The sequence below is a fragment of the Aspergillus chevalieri genome, chromosome 2 (assembly GCF_016861735.1).
Source record: "Aspergillus chevalieri M1 DNA, chromosome 2, nearly complete sequence".
NCBI classification, from domain to species: Eukaryota; Fungi; Ascomycota; class Eurotiomycetes; order Eurotiales; family Aspergillaceae; genus Aspergillus; species Aspergillus chevalieri.
This window is the reverse complement of record NC_057363.1, coordinates 117,545-136,911: the sequence shown is the minus strand read 5'-3', so window position 1 is coordinate 136,911 and position 19,367 is coordinate 117,545. Positions and strand designations below refer to the sequence as shown.

The following is a 19,367-nucleotide window of genomic DNA, read 5'->3' as shown; positions in this document are numbered from 1 at the left end:
AAGGTAAAAAGTGTGGAGAGTAGTCGTTAAGAAAGTAGTTAAGGCACCAACCTATTCTTGGCGAGTTTCAGCCTCAGGCATCAAGTGGTGACAGCGGTGAGTTATTGCCGTCCCCTTTTGCAACGTGCACCGCGTGCTTCTAATATGAAGTGCTCTTGATGGGCAACAACGCCTTCAGATACACACCAGAATATTAATAGAGATGTATTGTAGATTCAATCCTCCTTCTCTTTCTCTCTTTTAAAAGTGCTATCCAGTAGCACGGTGTGTCCCTTATTCCGTAGCTTCTCCCGTATGACTTCTCCGCCTTGGTTATGTGGCCCCTTCAACTTGACTCAAAAGAAAGACACAGTGAGGGTTATTAAAGACTGCAATGAAGCAGAATATCCTTTACGATGGAGAGGTAGAGAGAATCAGATGGGGGAAGGGGAGAATGGGAGATGATGTTGGTTGTTGGTGAGTTGATGTTGGAGAAGTGACGAGGAAAACTTCGCGGTTGTCGGGTCGCCTTGGGCTGCATGCGGTACTATTACCCTTGGGGTATAGCGTGTGTCATGTGATTGCCAGCCATGACTTTCCCTCTTCGGGCAGTGTTTGCATGTGTTTGTATCAATGTGTCGCTTATGTCATCCCATCCCGAACGGAGCTTCATGCCAGGTGGAGGGGATCGCGATACGCTTGTACACTACTATTCCTTCATTCTGTGGTGGACTAAGTAGATTGTCTGTTCTGTCTTGCCTCTACCACTCCCCTTATCTGCTTGCATGTGTCATGCCTCTGGGCCCAATTGAATCGTCGCCGTGAAAATCGAATAGCATGGCATCGCAATCAATGTCTCTCCGGGACCGTCAGGTCGGTAGGTTTCCTGTCGATTCGACTCTTATCGGAGGATGATACTGACAGCCTGCGACAGCATCTATCCAAAAGATTCTTAACTTGAATCAGGATCCGCCCTCCACGGAAGATAACCCCCACGATACGTCCGCTCTCACTCACGCAACTCCGATCCTCAACCAAGATGGCGATCCGATTTGGAAAGTGCTGGTCTTCGATAACATGGGACGAGATGTTATCAGCAGTGTGCTTCGGGTCAATGACTTGAGAACATGGGGGGTGACCATCCATTTGTATGTGGCCTGGCAGCGGCGGGGAAGTCGCATGTCTTCGGAGCCATGCAGCTAACGAGATTGGGTTAGGAACTTAACCTCTGCACGATACCCTATTCCCGATGTTCCCGTCATCTACATCGTCGAACCAACTCTGGAAAGTATCAAAACGATCACTGACGACCTGTCACGCGGACTGTATACTCCTGCATATGTCAACTTCCTATCATCCGTTCCCCGACCATTACTGGAGGATTTCGCGGGCGAGATAGCTACAACTGGGACGGCGGAACATATTGCTCAGGTCTACGATCAATATTTGAATTTCATCGTTGCAGAGCCGGATCTTTTCAGTTTGGGTCTAGGAAATGATGCCTACTGGAAGATCAACAGCCCACAAACGAGTGATGAGGATCTGGACGGTGTCGTTGACAAGATCGTTAGCGGGTTATTTAGCGTGAGCGTCACGATGGGTATATAATGGTGGTCCTAGCAAGGGAGTCTGCACTAGCTAACATGTGTGGATCTGTACAGGCGCGATTCCTATCATACGGTGCCCCAAAGGTGGAGCCGCGGAATTAATTGCGACAAAGTTGGACCGAAAGCTACGCGACCATATTCTGAATTCCAAGGACAACCTTTTCTCTGGTCAGAAGAAAGGCACAGCTGGCGTCCCTTCGTCCCGCCCAGTTCTCGTCATCGTCGACCGCAATGTGGATCTTGTACCGATGCTCTCTCACTCGTGGACATACCAGTCGCTGGTGCAGGATGTTCTTCAGATGCGACTCAACCGGATCACAATGGAGGTAGAAGATGAGGCAAATCCCGGCAAAGTAACAAAGAAATCGTACGATCTGACCAGCAATGACTTCTTCTGGAAACGCAATGCCGGAGCCCCGTTCCCACAAGTGGCCGAGAACATCGATGCGGAGTTGACACGATACAAGGAGGACGCCAACGATATCACGAAGAAGACAGGCGCTTCTTCAATTGAAGACCTCCAGAACGACACTAGCGCTTCTGCACAGCATCTCAAAGCAGCCATCACCCTACTTCCAGAACTGCGGGAGCGCAAAGCTATCCTAGACATGCATATGAACATCGCAACTTCTCTGTTGAAGGGTATCAAGGACCGCCAACTCGACAACTTTTTCGAGCTCGAAGAGAATATCACGAAACAAAGCAAGGCCCAGATTCTGGAGTTGGTCAATGACCCTGCCAAGGGCAATCAACCATCAGATAAGCTTCGTCTCTTTATCATCTGGTTCTTGAGTACGGAGACCGAACTGTCGCGATCCGACATGAGCCAATTCGAGGAGGCTCTCACGAAGGCAGGAGTCGATGATGTTAGCTCTCTCGCCTATGTTCGACAGGTCCGTGAAATCACTCGCATGACCATGATGACGACCGCTGCGCCGCAGGAACAGTCCTCAGATCTATTCAAGGGATTCTCCTCGCTATCGAACCGTCTCACAGATCGGTTTACGTCCGGAGCCCTGGGCGCCAATTTTGACTCCCTTATTTCCGGGGTCAAGAACTTCCTCCCTGCCAACAAGGACTTGACTCTCACCAAGATCACCGAGTCAATCATGGACCCGACAGCAGCTTCTAGCTCCGCCATTGCAAAGACCGAGAACTATCTCTACTTCGACCCGCGCAGTGCCAACGCTCGTGGCGCCATGCCCCCCGCGTCTGCATCCCGCACACAACCCCCTGGCTCCATGGGCGCTCCGGGCCCCGGAACAGGCGCCAGTTTCGGACAACGCCGCCAAGCCTTCAACGAAGCTATCGTCTTCACAGTCGGTGGTGGAAGCATGGACGAATACGGAAACTTGCAGGACTGGGTCCGTCAACACAATCACCCTGGCGGTGATCCTTCAGCTGCTGGCGGCCGAACGGGCGCAGGGTCGCTTAATGCGCCTAGGAGGCGGGTGGTGTATGGCAGTACGGATCTAATGAACGCTAATGAGTTCATTGCGGAGTCCTTGGGCAGGCTGGGCAAGGAGAGCTAAAATGGCCTTTGTAGTATGTACGTAATAAATCATTGCTTATAATAATACATGCTTGCATGCAACGCCGTACAGGCCAGATTATCTTGATTCATCCTATTCAGCTATAGACCCGTCAGTACCCCATCTAGTGGCTCCACCACGTGAGCACCAAACCCTCACCCGCCTGATGCCTCCACCCACGCCCCACGCCGAAATACACCCACCAGCAGCACAAAAAAACTCCAAAAGATTTTCAAAGAATGCAAAAAGATGAGAGATCATTAGCATGTCTCGGTTTCGATCCGAGGACCTCCGGGTTATGAGCCCGGCGCTCTTCCCCTGAGCTAACATGCTGATTTGTATATTTCGGAGTTCCTAGTTTGACATTATGGAGGGTTTTTAACGTAGGGGTTTGTCGGCAGTGTTGGATGAGAGGTAAGGGGAAGGAATTCATGTTACTGTTGTATTGCAGTGCGAATCTGGATTTTCATTTTCTGTATTTGATATTCTGTACGTTCCGGGGCTATTCGATGCAGTTGCTTTTAGAAGTCCTCTATTCCGTCTTGTCAGGCTGTCAATCATATATATCTATGGACCTGTTCTACACAACCCTACACAACACCCACACCCTGCGGATTCCAAAAAACATCCCCTGGATCAAAAACCCCCTTCATCTCCTCCAACCTCCTCAAATTACCGCCCCAATAAGCCCTCTTAGCATGGTTTAACCTCGGATCCGGACATCCCAAATACGCATGCCCGGCACTCCCCGGTACATCCCGCGTGATAAGCCCATTAATCCCATCTAGAAAGTCATACGTGCTATCTAGCACGGGACCAAGAGCGTTAATCGCAAATGACTGCATCCAATACATCACGTCTCGGTGCGGGTATGCAGTGGCGTTCTTGGGGTAGTCGTTGATGGCGCCGCCGACGAGGCTGAATGTCACGAACCAGGTTAGTGTTCCCTTGTTTGTTTTGTCGAGGTAGGTAAAGAGGTCGTTTATTGTTGATGGTGGCATGACGGTTTCCCGTGTGAAGCCTAAGGATTTTGCGTAGAAATACGATGACATGAAACCACCAAGATGCACGGCGAGATCATCGACAACATGTGTCACTGTTCCTAGCCAGTCATCTAGGAAGAGAAGCTTGCTTGAGTCTGAGCCGGGGAAGCGGTGATCGAGCCCGAGAGCGTGATATTCCTCCTCGGAGCCGAAGAAAACACCCTTGAGTATCACGTTGTCTTGCAGACATATAAAATCCGACGTGAACTTCCGGCTGAGATCTTCACTTAGTATGAAGTCCTGCCAGTCTGCAAACAACCTCGCTCTCTGCGCTGCGCTACCCAGTTTAAACGAATATGAATACCGAATAGCCCCCCTCGGCGCAGTCTGAGTACGCACCTTGAACCCAGTCACGATGCCAAAACTCGCCGCAGCGCCTTTCACGGCGAAAAGCAGATCCGCATTTTCGATCTCAGATGCCCTCACAATTCTTGAATCCGGGAGCACGACCTCAACTTCTTCGATATGGTCCAGCGCCATTCCCCATTGCCTCGATGTGAGTCCTAATCCGCCAATGGTAAGATGCCCACCAGCGCGGATCTCGGGACATAGACCATGGGACATTGCTCTCCCTCCTGCATTGTAGAGCATTGTATCGATGTCTCCTAGCGACAAGCCGGGTCCGATAGTCGCGACATGAGTTGCCTCATCCATCGAGAACTGCTGGAAATGCTTCATGTCAACGACGACCGCGCCGTCTGCACCACCGAGTCCTGCATATCATGGCCATGTCAACAAATAATCATCCATATCACATTCACTAGGAACAGCTGCCCACCATGATTCCCAAAACTATGACCCCCACTCCTCGCCTGCACTTTATACTTATGCGCCGCAGCGCACTTGACAATTGCGGCGACCTGCTCGCTCGTCTCTGGGAACGTAACCGCAGCAGGAGTCACAGGGAAATTGAGATTGTATTCATGAACGGCGGTGACTCCGTAGAGGAAGTCGTTTTGGAATGAGACGAGTGCTGAGTTTCCGTCTACAGCGGATAGGAGGCATCTGTGTACTGCTGCTGCTGTTGTTGTGGTTGTGGTTGTGGTGCTGGCCTTGTTGCCCATGTTGGCGCTGGCCGTTATGGAGAGGGAGGTGGTATGTTGGGATTGAGTAATCGTAAACAATACGTATTCAGGGGTGATTCGGTATAAATGAGGCTATATCTCCCTTGCTTTGTCGCGGTCTGTGTATACAAGTATATTTAATTTGCAGCATTCTTTCGGATGTAGATGCGAAGTATACAAATAGAATGTGCTAAATGCTCCCAGTTGTCTAACTATTATGACCGTTTTCGATATATAAACAGACGAACAGACATCCATCCTCTCAATCAATCAACATCGCTAATGCGCAAAAGGCAAGCAGTAGGAGTACATGTACAATAATCAACAGTATTGTAAAACAAAGATCCAACGCCAGAGTATGCAACTTTTCTTTTCTTTTCTCTGTATTCACGCGGGAACAGTGCCCAACAAAGTGGATCAAGTGCGGACTCTCCTCTTCGCCCTGGCCTTCGCTTCAAATGGCGCTTCGCAGACCTCCGACCAGGTATCTTCAAAGACAGTCTTCTTCGGTCCGATCTGGCCCTCGTAGAAGTTCATCCTCCGGACGACTTCCATAGCACCCGTACCGAGACCAACCGTCTTACCCATGATAATACACTCCGACACACCTTCGATAAGATCCGTACGACCGGCACCACCCGCGTCGAAGAGATGATCAGCCGTCTTTTCGAACGACGCCAGCTGCAAAACAGAGTCCCGCATCTTGGCCAAACCGAATCGCGTGATACCCAGGACTTCGCCCTTGTAGGTCATGACATCGGCCAGGAGCTGCATGTGACGGGGATCAATGTCCATGTCTTTCATGACTTCGCTGATTTCAGTGACGATTGTGGTTCGTGCGGCTTCGATACCCAGTACGTCGCGCGCTTCCATGACATTGTTGGTTGTTGTCTTGAGACCGTCGACACCCAGGGTTGTCATGCATTCTCGGAGACCGTAACCTTCGACGAGGAGGGTGTTGGTTGTTGAGGTTTCGTCTGTCCGGATGATGGCTCGGTTGGCTAGCGGGTGGCCAAGAACCTGGATATCGGGAAGGATGCGCTTGAGGTGCTTCAGACGGAGGAACGGGTCTGTGCTTGTGGCAGCGATCTCGGTCTTGGAGAGGTTCGTTTTGGTAGCTGGGTCCAGGTCCATGTAGATGTGGATGTGCGATCGCGAGTGCCTGAACTTCAGATCGCCTGCCTTAAAGCGACGGTGGTTCTTGATCGCAGCGAGAATATCCCGCACGTTCAGCTCCAGCGCCAGATCCTGAATGGTCTTCCAGTTGATCTTGACGGTAAGGTACGCCTCCTTGCCGGTCCATGCCTCACGAATGTAGTGAATGATATCACGCAAGTAGGTCTTCTCAATACGGCCCTTGACAATTCGAGCGGCGATAATATTGTCCTTGGTAACCAGTTCACAAGCAACAACAGGAGTACTGATTTCCTTGGAGGCGTTGATAATTTCCTTGATACGGGGGACACCCTGAGTAATACTCATACCAGCGACACCAGCAAAGTGGAAAGTCTTTAGGGTCATCTGTGTTCCGGGCTCACCAATGGACTGTGCACCGACTGCACCGACGGCATGGCCCGGCTCGACCTGAGCTCTCTTGTACTTGCTCAAGCAGGCCGTAATGAACGTCCGAAGTGTTCTCTCGGTCAACTTTCCGGTGTGGCTCAGACTCTTCTGTCTCCTCACGTCGGTGGGATCGTTGTCACCGCCCCGGGAAAGCAATTTGTCGGCCTTGGTAGAGACATAGTCCTGAATCGACTCCAGGAAATCACGCGCACTCTCGTACTGGTCAATGCCATGATCTGTGCGCTCCATGTAGGCCAGTGGTTTGCCCATCAGATCCTTGCGGTCCAGCTTCGCACGCTCCTTGGAAAGCATCTCTTCACAAACATCCATAATCTCAGCAGGGAGCAAACTCCGCTCCTCGTTAGAATATGTAGTTGATTCGGAGTGGATGAAAGTCCGGTCGAAGTGGACGGGTTTGGCTTTACCCTCCATATCCACCGGGTCCAGTTTGTCGTCACCGTATTGGAACTGGACGATAGCCGCGGACGAGTTTCGCACAGTATCATCATACATGGTCGAGAGATCTTCCAAAGACTTCATCAACCGACGAGACATGTAACCGGTTTCAGCGGTCTTTACAGCCGTATCGACCAGACCTTCACGACCAGACATGGCGTGGAAAATGAACTCTGTGGGCTCAAGGCCGGAGAAGAAACTGTTGCGGACGAAACCCTTGGATGGCGGCTGACGAGCGTTCTTCGGGAAATGAGGTAGCGTTCTGTCCTGGAAACCGTCCTGCACACGCTGACCACCAATAATCTGCTGACCGACGAGAGCAACCATTTGCGACACGTTGATACTCGAACCCTTGGAACCGGACGTAGCCATGATCAGGGGCGAGTTGTACTTGCTAAGCTGAGCAATACACTCATCACCAGCTTGCTGACGGACCTTACTCAGAATTCCAGACAGCTGGTTCTCCATAGTCTGTAGTTCGTCACAACCGGGGTACTTCTCCAGGGTGCCCGCCTTGTACTTGGCAATGACTTCGTCACACTGTGCGTATGCCGTCTCGACCAAATCGTGTTTCGACTTAAGAAGCTTTTCGCTCGGGTAGACATCCGTAATACCAATAGAGAAACCCATGTTCGAAAACCACCGTGACGACAGTCTCGCCAAACGATTCATACCTTCAGCAGCCGCCGCAGGCCCGAAATCTCTCAGCATAATATAGAAGACGTTGTCCTTTTTACCATCACCAATCGTCGCTTTATCCATGACACCACACATGACCTCTGAATTCCGAACAACAAGCCAAGAATCTTTTGGATCGAGGTCCCGAGGTGAACCATCCTTGGGCGCCTTGAACTGTCGACAGGCCGCATCCAGGTTTACCATCACCGGGTCTTTCTTGTTCGGGTGCATTAGGATGTTGAAGACCTGCTTTCCGGTCCACAGCATCTGCGGCTTAAGCACTGACGGCGGGGGTAAGTCAAAGGGGGTTTCGGGACCAAGCATGTAGAGACAAATCTGTGTGAAGGTCCGTCGGTCGAAGAAATTGTCCTTGACAGTGATCAGATACGCGGCACTGATGAAATCTTGGATGGCCGCAATGATGGGCTCTCCGTTCTTCGGTGTGGCCAGGTTATTCTTGACACCCATCAATTCCATAGCCTCTGCTCTCGCTTCCTCAGTTTGAGGCACGTGCAAGTTCATTTCGTCACCGTCAAAATCTGCGTTATACGGATTGCAAACACATTCGTTTAACCGGAAGGTCCTGTGCGGACGGACCTTGGCAAAATGCGACAGGATACTCAGTTTATGAAGAGAAGGTTGACGGTTGAAGAGCACAATATCTCCGTCTTCGATGTGACGCTCGACGAGATCACCTTCCTGCAGCTGATCGGCAATCATGTTGAGGTTACCGTATTTGAGGAAGACTTTGAAAGTCTGGCCCTTCTTCACCAAATAGTTGGCACCTGGCCACTTCTTCGTCCCATTCCGAACCCGCTGCTGTAGCTTCTCTTTGTTGTACCTAGTGACAAGCTCAGGATATGTCATGTTCTTAGCCACTAGCTCTGGCACGGCGACTTCGTCGACTCGCAGGTTTGGGTCCGGAGAAATGACGGTTCTTCCCGAGAAATCCACACGCTTTCCAGATAGATTACCACGGAATCGTCCCTGCTTACCCTTGAGTCGTTGCACAAAACCACGAATGGGCTTTCCCAGATCTGCCTTGTTAAGTCCTGGAACGTCGCTGTTGATGTAGACCGCGATCTGGAGCTGCATGTAGTCCCAGCACTCCATGATGGTTTGTACCGGTGCGCCCTTGAGGAGGGCATTCTTAAGGTTGATATTACTCTGCACGATATCTCCCAGCTTGGCGGTCAAATCGTCTTCGGTGGAAGCAGCGTCTTGACCGACTGAAGGACGAATGCAAACGGGAGGGGCGGGGATGAACTGCCAGAGAAACATCTCGGGACGCGCTTCACTCGGATTGAGGCCCAGCAATTCACAGTCAGTATCTGAAACTTTTTTGAATAGGTTCAAGACCCGAAGAGCATTCATATCATCCTGCGCTTTCTTGAAGTGTTTTTCGACATCGGTATTTGACGCGCGGGCTTCGTTGAAGGAATCGTCGAACACGATTTTGCTCGGGGGCGGGACCTTCTTCGCGGATGCAGAAGCGTTGAAGGCACGGAATTTGTCGTGGGTGATTTTGAGCGCGCTGGTCCCGGCCTTCTTGACGACACCGTTGACCGCACCGCATGTTTCGCAGGATCTGGTCTTCCGACAGCGCTCGTTGATACGTTTCGCAATTTGTAGTCGTCGTAAATTGTCCAATCCGGGACGGCGCATCTCCCGCAAGTAAGAACGGCGCTCAGCTTCGGGGAGCAGAATGCGCGAGCATTCTTTGCAGATTTCTTGTAGGATACCAATCACACGCTTAAAATAACCAACGTGGAAAGCCGGTAAGACGAGTCTCACATGTCCGAAATGGCCGTTGCATGCCTGGAGAGACAAACCACACGTCTGACAAGTTCCACTCTTGTTCGAGATACCCATGCGTCCATCGAGAGGACCATGAGGCACCACTGCTCTATCGTGTTCGAGATCGAAAAATTTCCGGTCCGAGACTTCGACGACGCCTTGACTAACGATATCATCATTGGACCTGGATGAGGCGAACAAACATTAGCGAACTGTCGGGGACGGGGAAATTCAAGCAGAGGGAACACGGGCAGCGTACGTACATGACACCAAACTTCAGTTCCTTGATGACCTTGGGGACCCGGTCAATAACCTGGGCCTTGCCCAGGTCCACTTGCGCACCTTCCGAAGGCTGCATCGCCGTGGTCAAGAATAGTCGATCATGGCAGGGTTAAAGACGGATGACAGTTCGCGACGGCGGCAAGACACCGCTGAGTCACAGGAGCTTGAGTCAAAGATCAAGCCTGCCGTAACTGAGGATATCTCGAAGTAGCCGCGCGTTAAGCGATGCCGCCAATGCGGGAGCTGGTAGAGAAAAGGAAGAAAATGAAGCGACGGAATTGTTTGCAGAAGAACTATCGCGGCGGGGTCGGCGACGAACTTTTTTTCTGTCGGCGGCGAGAGCTCTCCGGTCCCTCTACAACCGCCCAATCAGATCCAGGACAACGAGACTATGTACAATTCTAAGGATAAAAGTTCTGCATAATACTCTATCAAGAGACTTTCTTGAAGGATGTTAAAACAAGCTTTTATGTGGTGAAAGAAGACCACGCACAGGCCAATGTCCTTTGTGAGGTAGCCGCACTTGTCTTTCGAAACTCGGCAATGTTATCACCAGTATATATACCCGCATTACTCTACATAAAATGGCTATTTTCGTAGATATCATAATCGGAAACTGGAAAGGAGCATCGAGGCTAGCTAAGCATACCAAGACATCCCGTCTGACTCAATTGTGGCGCCGGAAAATCCGGAAAACTTCATAGCACTGGTATTTGATTGCATATATAATTTTCAGGACGACTACTTTCCAACAAACAAGCATGTTAGCTCAGGGGAAGAGCGCCGGGCTCATAACCCGGAGGTCCTCGGATCGAAACCGAGACATGCTAAGCAGCTCCGAGATTTTTTGTATTTTTTTGGGGATTTTTAAGAGGCCGCCATTCATTCGGCCCCGGGTCAATTCACCTATACGAAAGCGATTCCTCTGCCTTTTTCTACCTTGCTCGTTTTCTTTTTCTGAATTATGCTCTCCTGCCTCATGCCCTCCAATATCTTTTTATTTTTTAAAATGGTACGAAAGCCCGACTTCCGGACGAATGTGGCACGGGGGATGGTCAGCCCCATTGCCGCATCATATTAACACCGGAGAGCTCCCTCCCACATGATAAGGATGGGAAAGCATCATCGGGGACTGGGAGGGGTTCAAGGTCACAGTAGCCTTCAAATCTGGAGAGAATATACGCAGACGTAGACATGTCGCCGTGCATGTATATTTTCAACGGCAAAATTACAATGTCTGCAACATCGAATGCAGGTGAGTTTTTCATCTTTACACTCCAGTCAAACACGCTAGTGAGGCCCAATAATGGAGAGCCTATGACCCGGACCAAGAGGTTGCTGGCGAAATGCTGACAAGAGGAACGGCCATCCTGGCCATCAATGACTGGGATGGCCTGGCGACGAACTCTGTCATTTGTTGAGATGCCGATGCCCTCATTGCGACAATGAGCGATACGGTGAGACCCAATACTCATGTGGTACAGTCGTCACCTCTCCTCTGAGAGAGGGAGAGAGCTGAACGGTACAGACCACCGGGATATCCATGAGTGCACAGTCTACATTCTGCACGAAGGGGCCCGAAAGGGTCGCAGGTCCGCTCGCCACAAATGGCTACATCAAATAATGGCACCACGCTATTTAACAGACCTTCCCCTGTAGACTGAGCAGTTCTTATAATCTACCGAGGGGAAGTAATGTGGCGGCTGTGGACTAGAGGTAAACGTGCGCATGCATTTGATCATACTTAAGGGCCAGCGCTGAAAACCTTTATAGACCAGATATCCTGGTCCATTCTGCCTATGAAGACATTACAAGAATCATGGCCTTGAATAATCAAGACACATGACGGGGCAGCTCCATCCCAGTTCTCTTCAGAAGACTTGTCGATGAGGAGGTTGAACTCCACCTCTATGGGGCAATTTGTAAAGAAGGTCCAGGAAATTAGCCCAATAACCACATGTTCGAACACCCAGCAGAAGGGATCATGCCCTCAGCGGTGAAAAGCTTGGCATTGAAGACTACAACGAGTGATCATCTAAAGGCCAGGATCTGCAAAAGCCCGCAAAGAAGCCTATGTCTACTCGAGGGTCTCCAAATTGAAGGATAAGGTACCGGAAACGGTATCATGTTATCAGCAGAAATGCTTTCCATTTGATACCAGCATCTGCTGCTCCGTGGGAAACCCCCGCTACTTTGTAGAGGCAGATGTTCACATAGCTCTGAAGCTTCTTGCTGGGGTTGAGGTCCCCAGCCCTCCATATTGCATGAGACTCTTCATAGAAAAGATCTAGACATTGATACGACCAAGATAATGGTCTCGAAGATCCTTCTGAATGAGTCTGAATTCTGCAACACACCTCCAGGGACGAAATGTGAGCCACGAGATCCAGGAAGGTAACACGACCAAGCTTCAAGATCGAATGCAGCCCAGCCTTTCGCTCATAATGGAGCAAGTGTTCTAGGTCCGGAGATTGCATGCCTTGCCACCTCCGGGCTTGCTGATGAATTTGAAACCGAGCGGGCAGGCTACGTGACTGCGTACCCCGTCTGCGCCGAAAAGGTATTTGGTACGGACGTCGAACGTGTCTGAACTCACAGAGGCCAGATCTCAATGGCCTCATTTGTCCAGCGACAATGGGCGATTCAAGGAAATTCCATGCCCATGTATACAGGGTACACCTACCCAAGGAGCACCTCTGTTCTCTGTGTGAGAGAACTCAAGCGTACAGGCAACCGTGATGATCGTGAAATAAGGGCTTGCGAGAAGGAGACCGTTCGATCTGCCAAAAAGCCAATAATTCTATGACAGATGGATATATACATCTATAACCTCTAACACAATAGATAAAGCACATCAATGGCCTCCCCAAGTTTTACTCAGAAACTCCTTAAACGTCAACGGCTTCAAATCTGGGAATTTCAACCGATTCTCCGTTGGCACATGAAAAATTCCTCGAACAGTAAACTGTCCGAATAACGCGTTGTACTCTGTCATCTCGTCCGCTGAAAAGGGAGCGCCTTCGGGGATTGGAAGCATAGTAGCTTTACCCTCGTTGAGGCTGTCGACTCTGTCGTACGTGACCTGAAACTTTTTACCTGAGCGATGATTAGCCAATAGTTCGCATGCCTATCGTATAGCTACTCACCCCGAGCCTCTTCTGCTAAGCGCAGCATCTCATTGAACGTGATATCGTCCCCGACTCCAATGCTGAGATCTGGCCACTCATCCAAGTCCAGAGTTCGCACTACGAACTTTGCGAGATCTTTTGAGTAAGTCAGACTCAGATGGTCATTCCCGTCTCCGGGGATTGCAGCTTGGCAGTTTCCCATGTCGATGCCGAACGTGAACGGCGCCAAATGGGTTTCGACGTATGGCATGCCCCAGTAGTCCATGAAAAAGCCAGTTGCGAAGCGAGTGTATTGCAAGTCAGATTTCTTCAGACACTCGACGGCGTCAAGCCACCATTGGGTTGTGGGATCTATCTCCAAGAGTCTGTTTAGGTCAACGCGATGTTCATATCTTGGCTTCGGAAGACTCACTCCGGCGTATTGATATGGGCATATTCACTAGGAATGAATCGTTTAGTGCAAGTTGACTTATCCGCTGCGCGAATGAGATTGACCTGCGACTGACTGCACTCTTCCGAGGTCATGGGGAGGGTGGAGATGATGGTATGAACGGCATTCTCCTCGAGACGACGGGAGATAGAGTCGGAATCATTGTAGTTGATTGTGACTGGCACAGTGCCATGCTGCGCTTGCCTTTTCTGTGACTAGGAAAAGTGAGAATAGACTAACCATGGTCTTGACTTGGGATTTACCTCTGGATTCTCTCTGGTCAGCACGACAATCCTGAACTTGGCGACCCTGAGCAGCTCGTCGACAATCGTCTGCCCGACATCGCCAGTGCCTCCAGCAACAGCGACCACCAACATGTTGAACACGGGTCAGTGAGGATGAGGGGATGCAGAGAATCTCTTTTGTGCTTTTGTAGACGAGATTTGTCATCATATCCTACGGGATGCTTTCGAAAATACAAGGGATCATTCAATTTCTACTCTATAAGTAATCATTCCCAGCTTGAAGAATATTCCTATAAAACTCGATAGAAAACCTGTATAGATCAACATACTCGAATGAATTGTATCTCCCGCCACAGGCGGTGCGGAGCCACAGCGTGATCATCAACAACCATCGGACTCGACATCACCACTGTTTTTTCCCTCTTCCACACTCTCACTCTCGAGATGGCGGCAGTGCCCCAAAGAACACTTAACTGGCTTTACAGTATTTTGATCAGGGTATATATCTCTATTCAGTTCTTGTATAGCGACCACCGCTGACCCCGCAGGACCACTACGACCCCAAGCAGACATATCAAGATCCCAACCGGACCTACTACGATGTCGCCAATGCGCTAGCCCAATATCCTTCTCTCTCTCCGCGAACAGATGTCTACAGTGAGCTATCATATCATATCATATCAGAGTAGACAATTGAACGTGCGCTAACTGGATCGTGTGCAGCCTACGAAACCGGTTTCTCCACGCTGCTCCTCCTCATCGCGGGGACAATACCTGTCTCCTTTCGCGGAACGCTATATAAATTCCCAGTCGCACTATGGATTCCCACGACGTATCCTCGCGAACCGCCGATGGTTTATGTGACTCCGACGCACGATATGGTGGTCCGGGTTGGGCAGCATGTGACGTTGGAGGGGAGGGTATACCATCACTACTTGGCGCACTGGCTGGAGGCATGGGATGTGAGTGATGCTGTTCAGAAATCGAATCTCTTAAGCTTACAATTTATGATAGAGGTCTTCGATCGCCGACCTCCTATCCATCCTACGAGACGTCTTTGCTACCGAACCGCCCGTTAAATATAAACACCCGATACAGCAGCCGCAACCACAATCAATGCCTACACCACCACCTGTGCCCCCGTTACCACCTGGATTCGGTTCGCCGACGGTGCAGAGAATGCCCTCACCCAGGCCGGAAACTCAAGTACCACCCCCGCCACCTCCAAAGCCGGGTCAAATGGTAGCTGCCGAGCAGCAACAGCAGACACCTCCGGCAGGACGATACAATTCTCCTCCGCCTCTCCCCCCATTACCTCCAGAAGAACAAGCACGACGACAATCCTTTTCGCCCCAGACAGGTATGAGTCCTGGCGGAATGGCGAGTCCGTATCGAGTGCCGCAACAACCGCACATGACTGGACCAGCATACCCCAGCGGCACTCCAGTGAGTCCAGCCCAGAATCTTGGATGGCAGCAATCACGACAATATCCACCACACCAGATACCCCGTCATCCTGTCTACCAGCAATCACCAGTCGCTCCATATCCGCACTCACCCATGCCTCACCAGCGACAACTCTCACAAGCAACACCAACCACGCAACCAATGCCGACACCGACACTAGCACCAGCACAAACCGCACCGAAACAACAGGCACCAGCACCAGACCTCCTCACCTCCCCCTTCGAGCTCGAACTGCCCTCCTTCGCACCCACAGGACCAGCCCCGCCAATCCCCCCAAACCCCGAAAAAGACGCCCTCGTAAAAGCAGTCTCCAAAACACTAGCCGAAACGGTCCAGTCCAACGTCTCGCAATCCGAATCAGCAGCCCACTCACTTACCTCCCAATCCCACTCGTTACACAACGCCATCGCTACCCTGCAAGCCGAGATCTCCTCGCTAAACTCCCTCAACACAACTCTTCAATCCAACACCTCGATCCTCCAGCAGTCCCTCCAACGCGCAGATACCGTCATCGCAGATGCCCAGACCCGTATCTCCTCATCCCAGTTGCCAACGTCTGCCTCTGCATCTGCATCCCCACTCCCGACCTCCAGCACAGACACAACAACTTCAACGCCAACGTCAGTGCAGGGTCTCCCCTCCATCGACGAAATCCTCGTCGCCCCCACCGTCGTCGGGAAACAACTCTACGACCTCGTGGCCGAGGAAGCGGGCATCCAGCAGGCTATCTACGCGCTGCAGGTTGCGCTTGTTAAGGGTGTGATCGGGGTGGAGACGTGGTCGCGACATACGAGGGGTTTGGCGAGAGAGGCGTTTCTTAAGAGGGCGTTGGGGAGGAAGGTTGCGGTAGGGTTGGGGTGTGAGGGGGTTTAGGCTTCTTGACCTGGTCCTTGTCCCTGCTTTATATAGTTGCTATGGCTAGTAGATAGATACCCAAATATATATGCTGCGATCTAATTGCGGTAAGGAAAGACAGGAACCTCCATTCACTATATGTTCAATTCAACACGATCACGATCACATGGACAACGCTATACTGGAACGATCTTTAATCCTCAAAGACGGTGGTGGCATTGGAAGTAGAAAAAAGAAGACGGGGGATAAAAAGAGAGAAAAGGGGGTCGTAAATCAGAAAGAGATCAATATAAATCAGGTAAGAAGAGAAGCTTCAAGGCTTTCTTTTTTGCGCCATCCATCGTTCCAGTAGAGACAAACACGTGTACGAAGATCAAAATCAGGGTATATGCAGGAAGAAAAAGAGAGAAGATAGAAAAAGAAACAAGCATCAATCAACGATACAGTCCGACTCATCGCACTTCATTTGCGTCGGAAAATGGACTTTCAACTCGTGCAGGTGGTGTTCTGCTGCTGCGGTTCGATCCGGGCCCATCGTTGGTCTCCAGGTGAGTCGACGCACGGTCCGTAAATGGACCTTGCTCTTCCGGAGCTTCAGCCACCGTTGGTGGTTTCTCAGTGGATTTGGCCTTGGCAGTCTTGCCAGAAGGTTCGTCTTCCTCGTCAGAGCTGTCGTCAAAGCCCGAAGCGGCAGGATCGGCTTGTTTCTTGGTGCTGGCGGAGCGAGAAACTGGCGCACTCGAGCTGGCTTCAGATTGCTCCTCGATGGTCTGGACCGCTGGAGTAGCGTTGTTGTTCTTCTTTCCACCCACGGTCTTCACCATAACAGGCTTAGCCATCATTGGCCGTGCCACAATGGAACTGTTGTTGTTGTTGTCGCCGTTGTTGTTTGCATCGGTAACACCTGCCTTGGCAAGCTGTGCCGGCGTAATGGCAGGCACCGCTGGCGCATCAGGGGGAGTGATGGCAGCCGTCTGCGTAGGCTGGTTTCCATGAATGCTGACGACGGCGGCACGGGTGAGCATGGCTTGCTGGGCGGGCATCGGGCTGACGATGGCGTTGTTGCGGTAGATGGTGGTAGCCACACTGCTGCGCAAGCTAGGAGAGACACTCGGCGCACCACTGCGACGATCATTGGACATTTCAGTGAACGACGAGTCGCGCAAATCACCTGGCATGAAAAAGTGTTGATCGGGAGCCGCACCGGGGAGCGGAGGAACGGGTGGCACGAGCGAGGGCGTGTCTGGTGGGGAGCGGTTGGTCACACCAGGGATGTAGGCAATCTGAATGACATTCGAAGCGCGAGTCAGGACGGTGGAAGCAATGGAGCCGGTGGATTTCCTGGATCCTTGGGCGTTGGCACCGCGTTTCTCCTGTGTGCTGGTTCCACCCAAGCTGTACTCGTTGCTGTTCTTCTTCTTGCGCATGTAGAACCACCAGACCAAGCCGACGACGATTGTAACAAAAGCAAGACCACCGATAACACCACCGGCGATAGCGCCGGCATTGCTACCGCCTGACGAACCACTGTTGCCGGACGAGGACGAGCTGCTGGAGGATGTTCGGATGCATTTTGTAGTGGCGCATTGGTCGCAGGACTGACTGATCATGGTGCATGTGTAGCCTTCATCGCAGGCGGGACATGACGGGGCTGCGCTCTCACATTTGACGCAGCGTTTGAAGATATCTCGTGCAGAAAAGACTATTTTGCTAATTAGATGAGTTCTTACTAGTTGGTGGTGATAGCATACCGTTAGGGGAGGAATCAAAAGACATGATGGAAACAGGAAAGTAACCGATGGAAGAAAAGTCGTAACGATAGCGAGCGGCGGCCGGTCAACGGCGTAACGAATGTAAACAGTGGATGTAGCGTAGATTAAAAGAGTGTAATGGGCGCAACAGACGTCAAGTCGGGGCGCTAGATCATCAAAGGCGAGAAGCAAGGACTTCTTAGGCGAACGAGACGACGTAGTTGGAGTGGGATAAGGCAGCGACGGTCATAGTCCAAGGGAATTGTCGAGCAAGGAGCGAAGGATGAGGAAGACAATGACTGTGGCGGCGGGGAGAGAAGAGAAGATGGGCGACGACGACGAGGATCCTCTATTGTCTATGCGGGTGGTCTCGACCAGAGGAAACGGAAGTGGCCGAGATGGTTGGTGGAGGAGCGAGGAGAGAGTGGGTTGACGGTCGAGAGCCACGCGTCAATCAGGGTGAACTCCTTAGCCCGTCAGACGTTGGAACGAGAGTAAGGAAGAGGAAGAGAGATAACAAAATGATAGAGGAGAAGAAGGTATACAGAGTAGAGAAGAAAGAATAGAGAGAGAAGAGAAAAGAGGAAGAGGGAGGGAGAGAGAGAGGAGATGAGAGGAGATGAGAGGAGATGAGACGAGACAAAGCGGGAGAATGTGAGGAGTTTGGGCTGTGCGGACATTAATGCCACGGGTCAGGTGATGCCTCTATAGTAGCACAGCACTGCTGCTACGCTGAAAACTACCTGAATACATGATAGACTTCTGAATCTAAGACTCTATAATAACTACTCTGTAGACAATGTCTCTACAATTGTCTGCATAGGACTGTTCAGAGTACAGCGAAGTACAGTCAGTGACTCCAGTGCGTGGAGGAAACATTTTGGGTCTGGACCACATCGGAGATTACACTTCATTGGCGCCAATCAGATCAACACAAGAGATGAATACGAGTCTGTGCGGATTATGGTAGAATCCTGCAGTGCGTGCAAGGCCAGGTACAGGTACTCCGTCCTCCGTAGAGTACTGTAGAAGCGCATGTACTCCAGAGTAGATGCGTGACTGGGCTCTATATATTCCACTCCATACAAACTGGAGACGCTTATAACGGGGTACGGGGTACGGAGAGATCAGATAATTACTCTTTAGTAGGCAAGTGGGTACGGTGCAATATATCGACGGCTATGTCAATAGACTGTGATAGTCGGATCCCATGTTAATCAGGATTATCGTTGCACTGTGTCTGTCCAAGTACAGTTCTATGCAGTTGTGTTCAATATGGGTACTTGTAACCAACAGGCGGATACATATTCTCAAAATATGTACTTGTACATGCATACGAGTCGGAGTTTCCGTACACCTACAAGTACATACAGAACGCAGAATCCACAGAACTGCACTGCCAGTCCCTATAGAGTCTATCATGATCGCCCAGTATCAAACTTGTCTTAGTTGTTCAACGGCTATTTCCCCATCAGGAAGCTCCGTGTTCT

General features: G+C 50.9%; 6 protein-coding genes and 2 non-coding genes across 8 annotated transcripts; 3 read left to right on the top strand and 5 right to left on the bottom strand.

Annotated features, from left to right (window-relative positions):
• Positions 1-816: 816 nt before the first annotated feature.
• Positions 817-3,118, top strand: sly1 (syntaxin-binding protein; the record flags this gene model as incomplete). The annotated part of the gene is made up of 4 exons (XM_043284317.1): positions 817-856; positions 914-1,127; positions 1,197-1,579; positions 1,641-3,118. 4 exons carry the CDS (start codon positions 817-819, stop codon positions 3,116-3,118), a joined length of 2,115 nt encoding a protein of 704 aa, XP_043133121.1.
• Positions 3,119-3,379: 261 nt separating this feature from the next.
• Positions 3,380-3,451, bottom strand: ACHE_t20002S. Its single transcript has one exon. It is a non-coding gene; the product is annotated as a tRNA-Met (tRNA).
• Positions 3,452-3,708: 257 nt separating this feature from the next.
• Positions 3,709-5,225, bottom strand: ACHE_20056S (uncharacterized protein; the record flags this gene model as incomplete). Its single annotated transcript, XM_043284316.1, has 2 exons — positions 3,709-4,874; positions 4,940-5,225. The coding sequence occupies 2 exons, from the start codon at positions 5,223-5,225 to the stop codon at positions 3,709-3,711; spliced, it is 1,452 nt and encodes a 483-aa protein (XP_043133120.1).
• Positions 5,226-5,642: 417 nt separating this feature from the next.
• Positions 5,643-10,077, bottom strand: ACHE_20055S (DNA-directed RNA polymerase III core subunit RPO31; the record flags this gene model as incomplete). Its single annotated transcript, XM_043284315.1, has 2 exons — positions 5,643-9,903; positions 9,983-10,077. 2 exons carry the CDS (start codon positions 10,075-10,077, stop codon positions 5,643-5,645), a joined length of 4,356 nt encoding a protein of 1,451 aa, XP_043133119.1.
• A 682-nt stretch (positions 10,078-10,759) lies between these two features.
• ACHE_t20001A lies at positions 10,760-10,831 on the top strand. Its single transcript has one exon. It is a non-coding gene; the product is annotated as a tRNA-Met (tRNA).
• A 2,024-nt stretch (positions 10,832-12,855) lies between these two features.
• On the bottom strand, positions 12,856-13,936 carry ACHE_20054S (aromatic alcohol reductase; the record flags this gene model as incomplete). Its single annotated transcript, XM_043284314.1, has 4 exons — positions 12,856-13,097; positions 13,148-13,494; positions 13,542-13,774; positions 13,823-13,936. 4 exons carry the CDS (start codon positions 13,934-13,936, stop codon positions 12,856-12,858), a joined length of 936 nt encoding a protein of 311 aa, XP_043133118.1.
• A 312-nt stretch (positions 13,937-14,248) lies between these two features.
• ACHE_20053A (putative endosomal sorting complex protein TSG101) lies at positions 14,249-16,144 on the top strand (the record flags this gene model as incomplete). The annotated part of the gene is made up of 4 exons (XM_043284313.1): positions 14,249-14,302; positions 14,353-14,461; positions 14,528-14,766; positions 14,819-16,144. The coding sequence occupies 4 exons, from the start codon at positions 14,249-14,251 to the stop codon at positions 16,142-16,144; spliced, it is 1,728 nt and encodes a 575-aa protein (XP_043133117.1).
• Positions 16,145-16,578: 434 nt separating this feature from the next.
• ACHE_20052S (uncharacterized protein) lies at positions 16,579-17,902 on the bottom strand (the record flags this gene model as incomplete). Its single annotated transcript, XM_043284312.1, has 2 exons — positions 16,579-17,828; positions 17,878-17,902. 2 exons carry the CDS (start codon positions 17,900-17,902, stop codon positions 16,579-16,581), a joined length of 1,275 nt encoding a protein of 424 aa, XP_043133116.1.
• Positions 17,903-19,367: the final 1,465 nt, after the last annotated feature.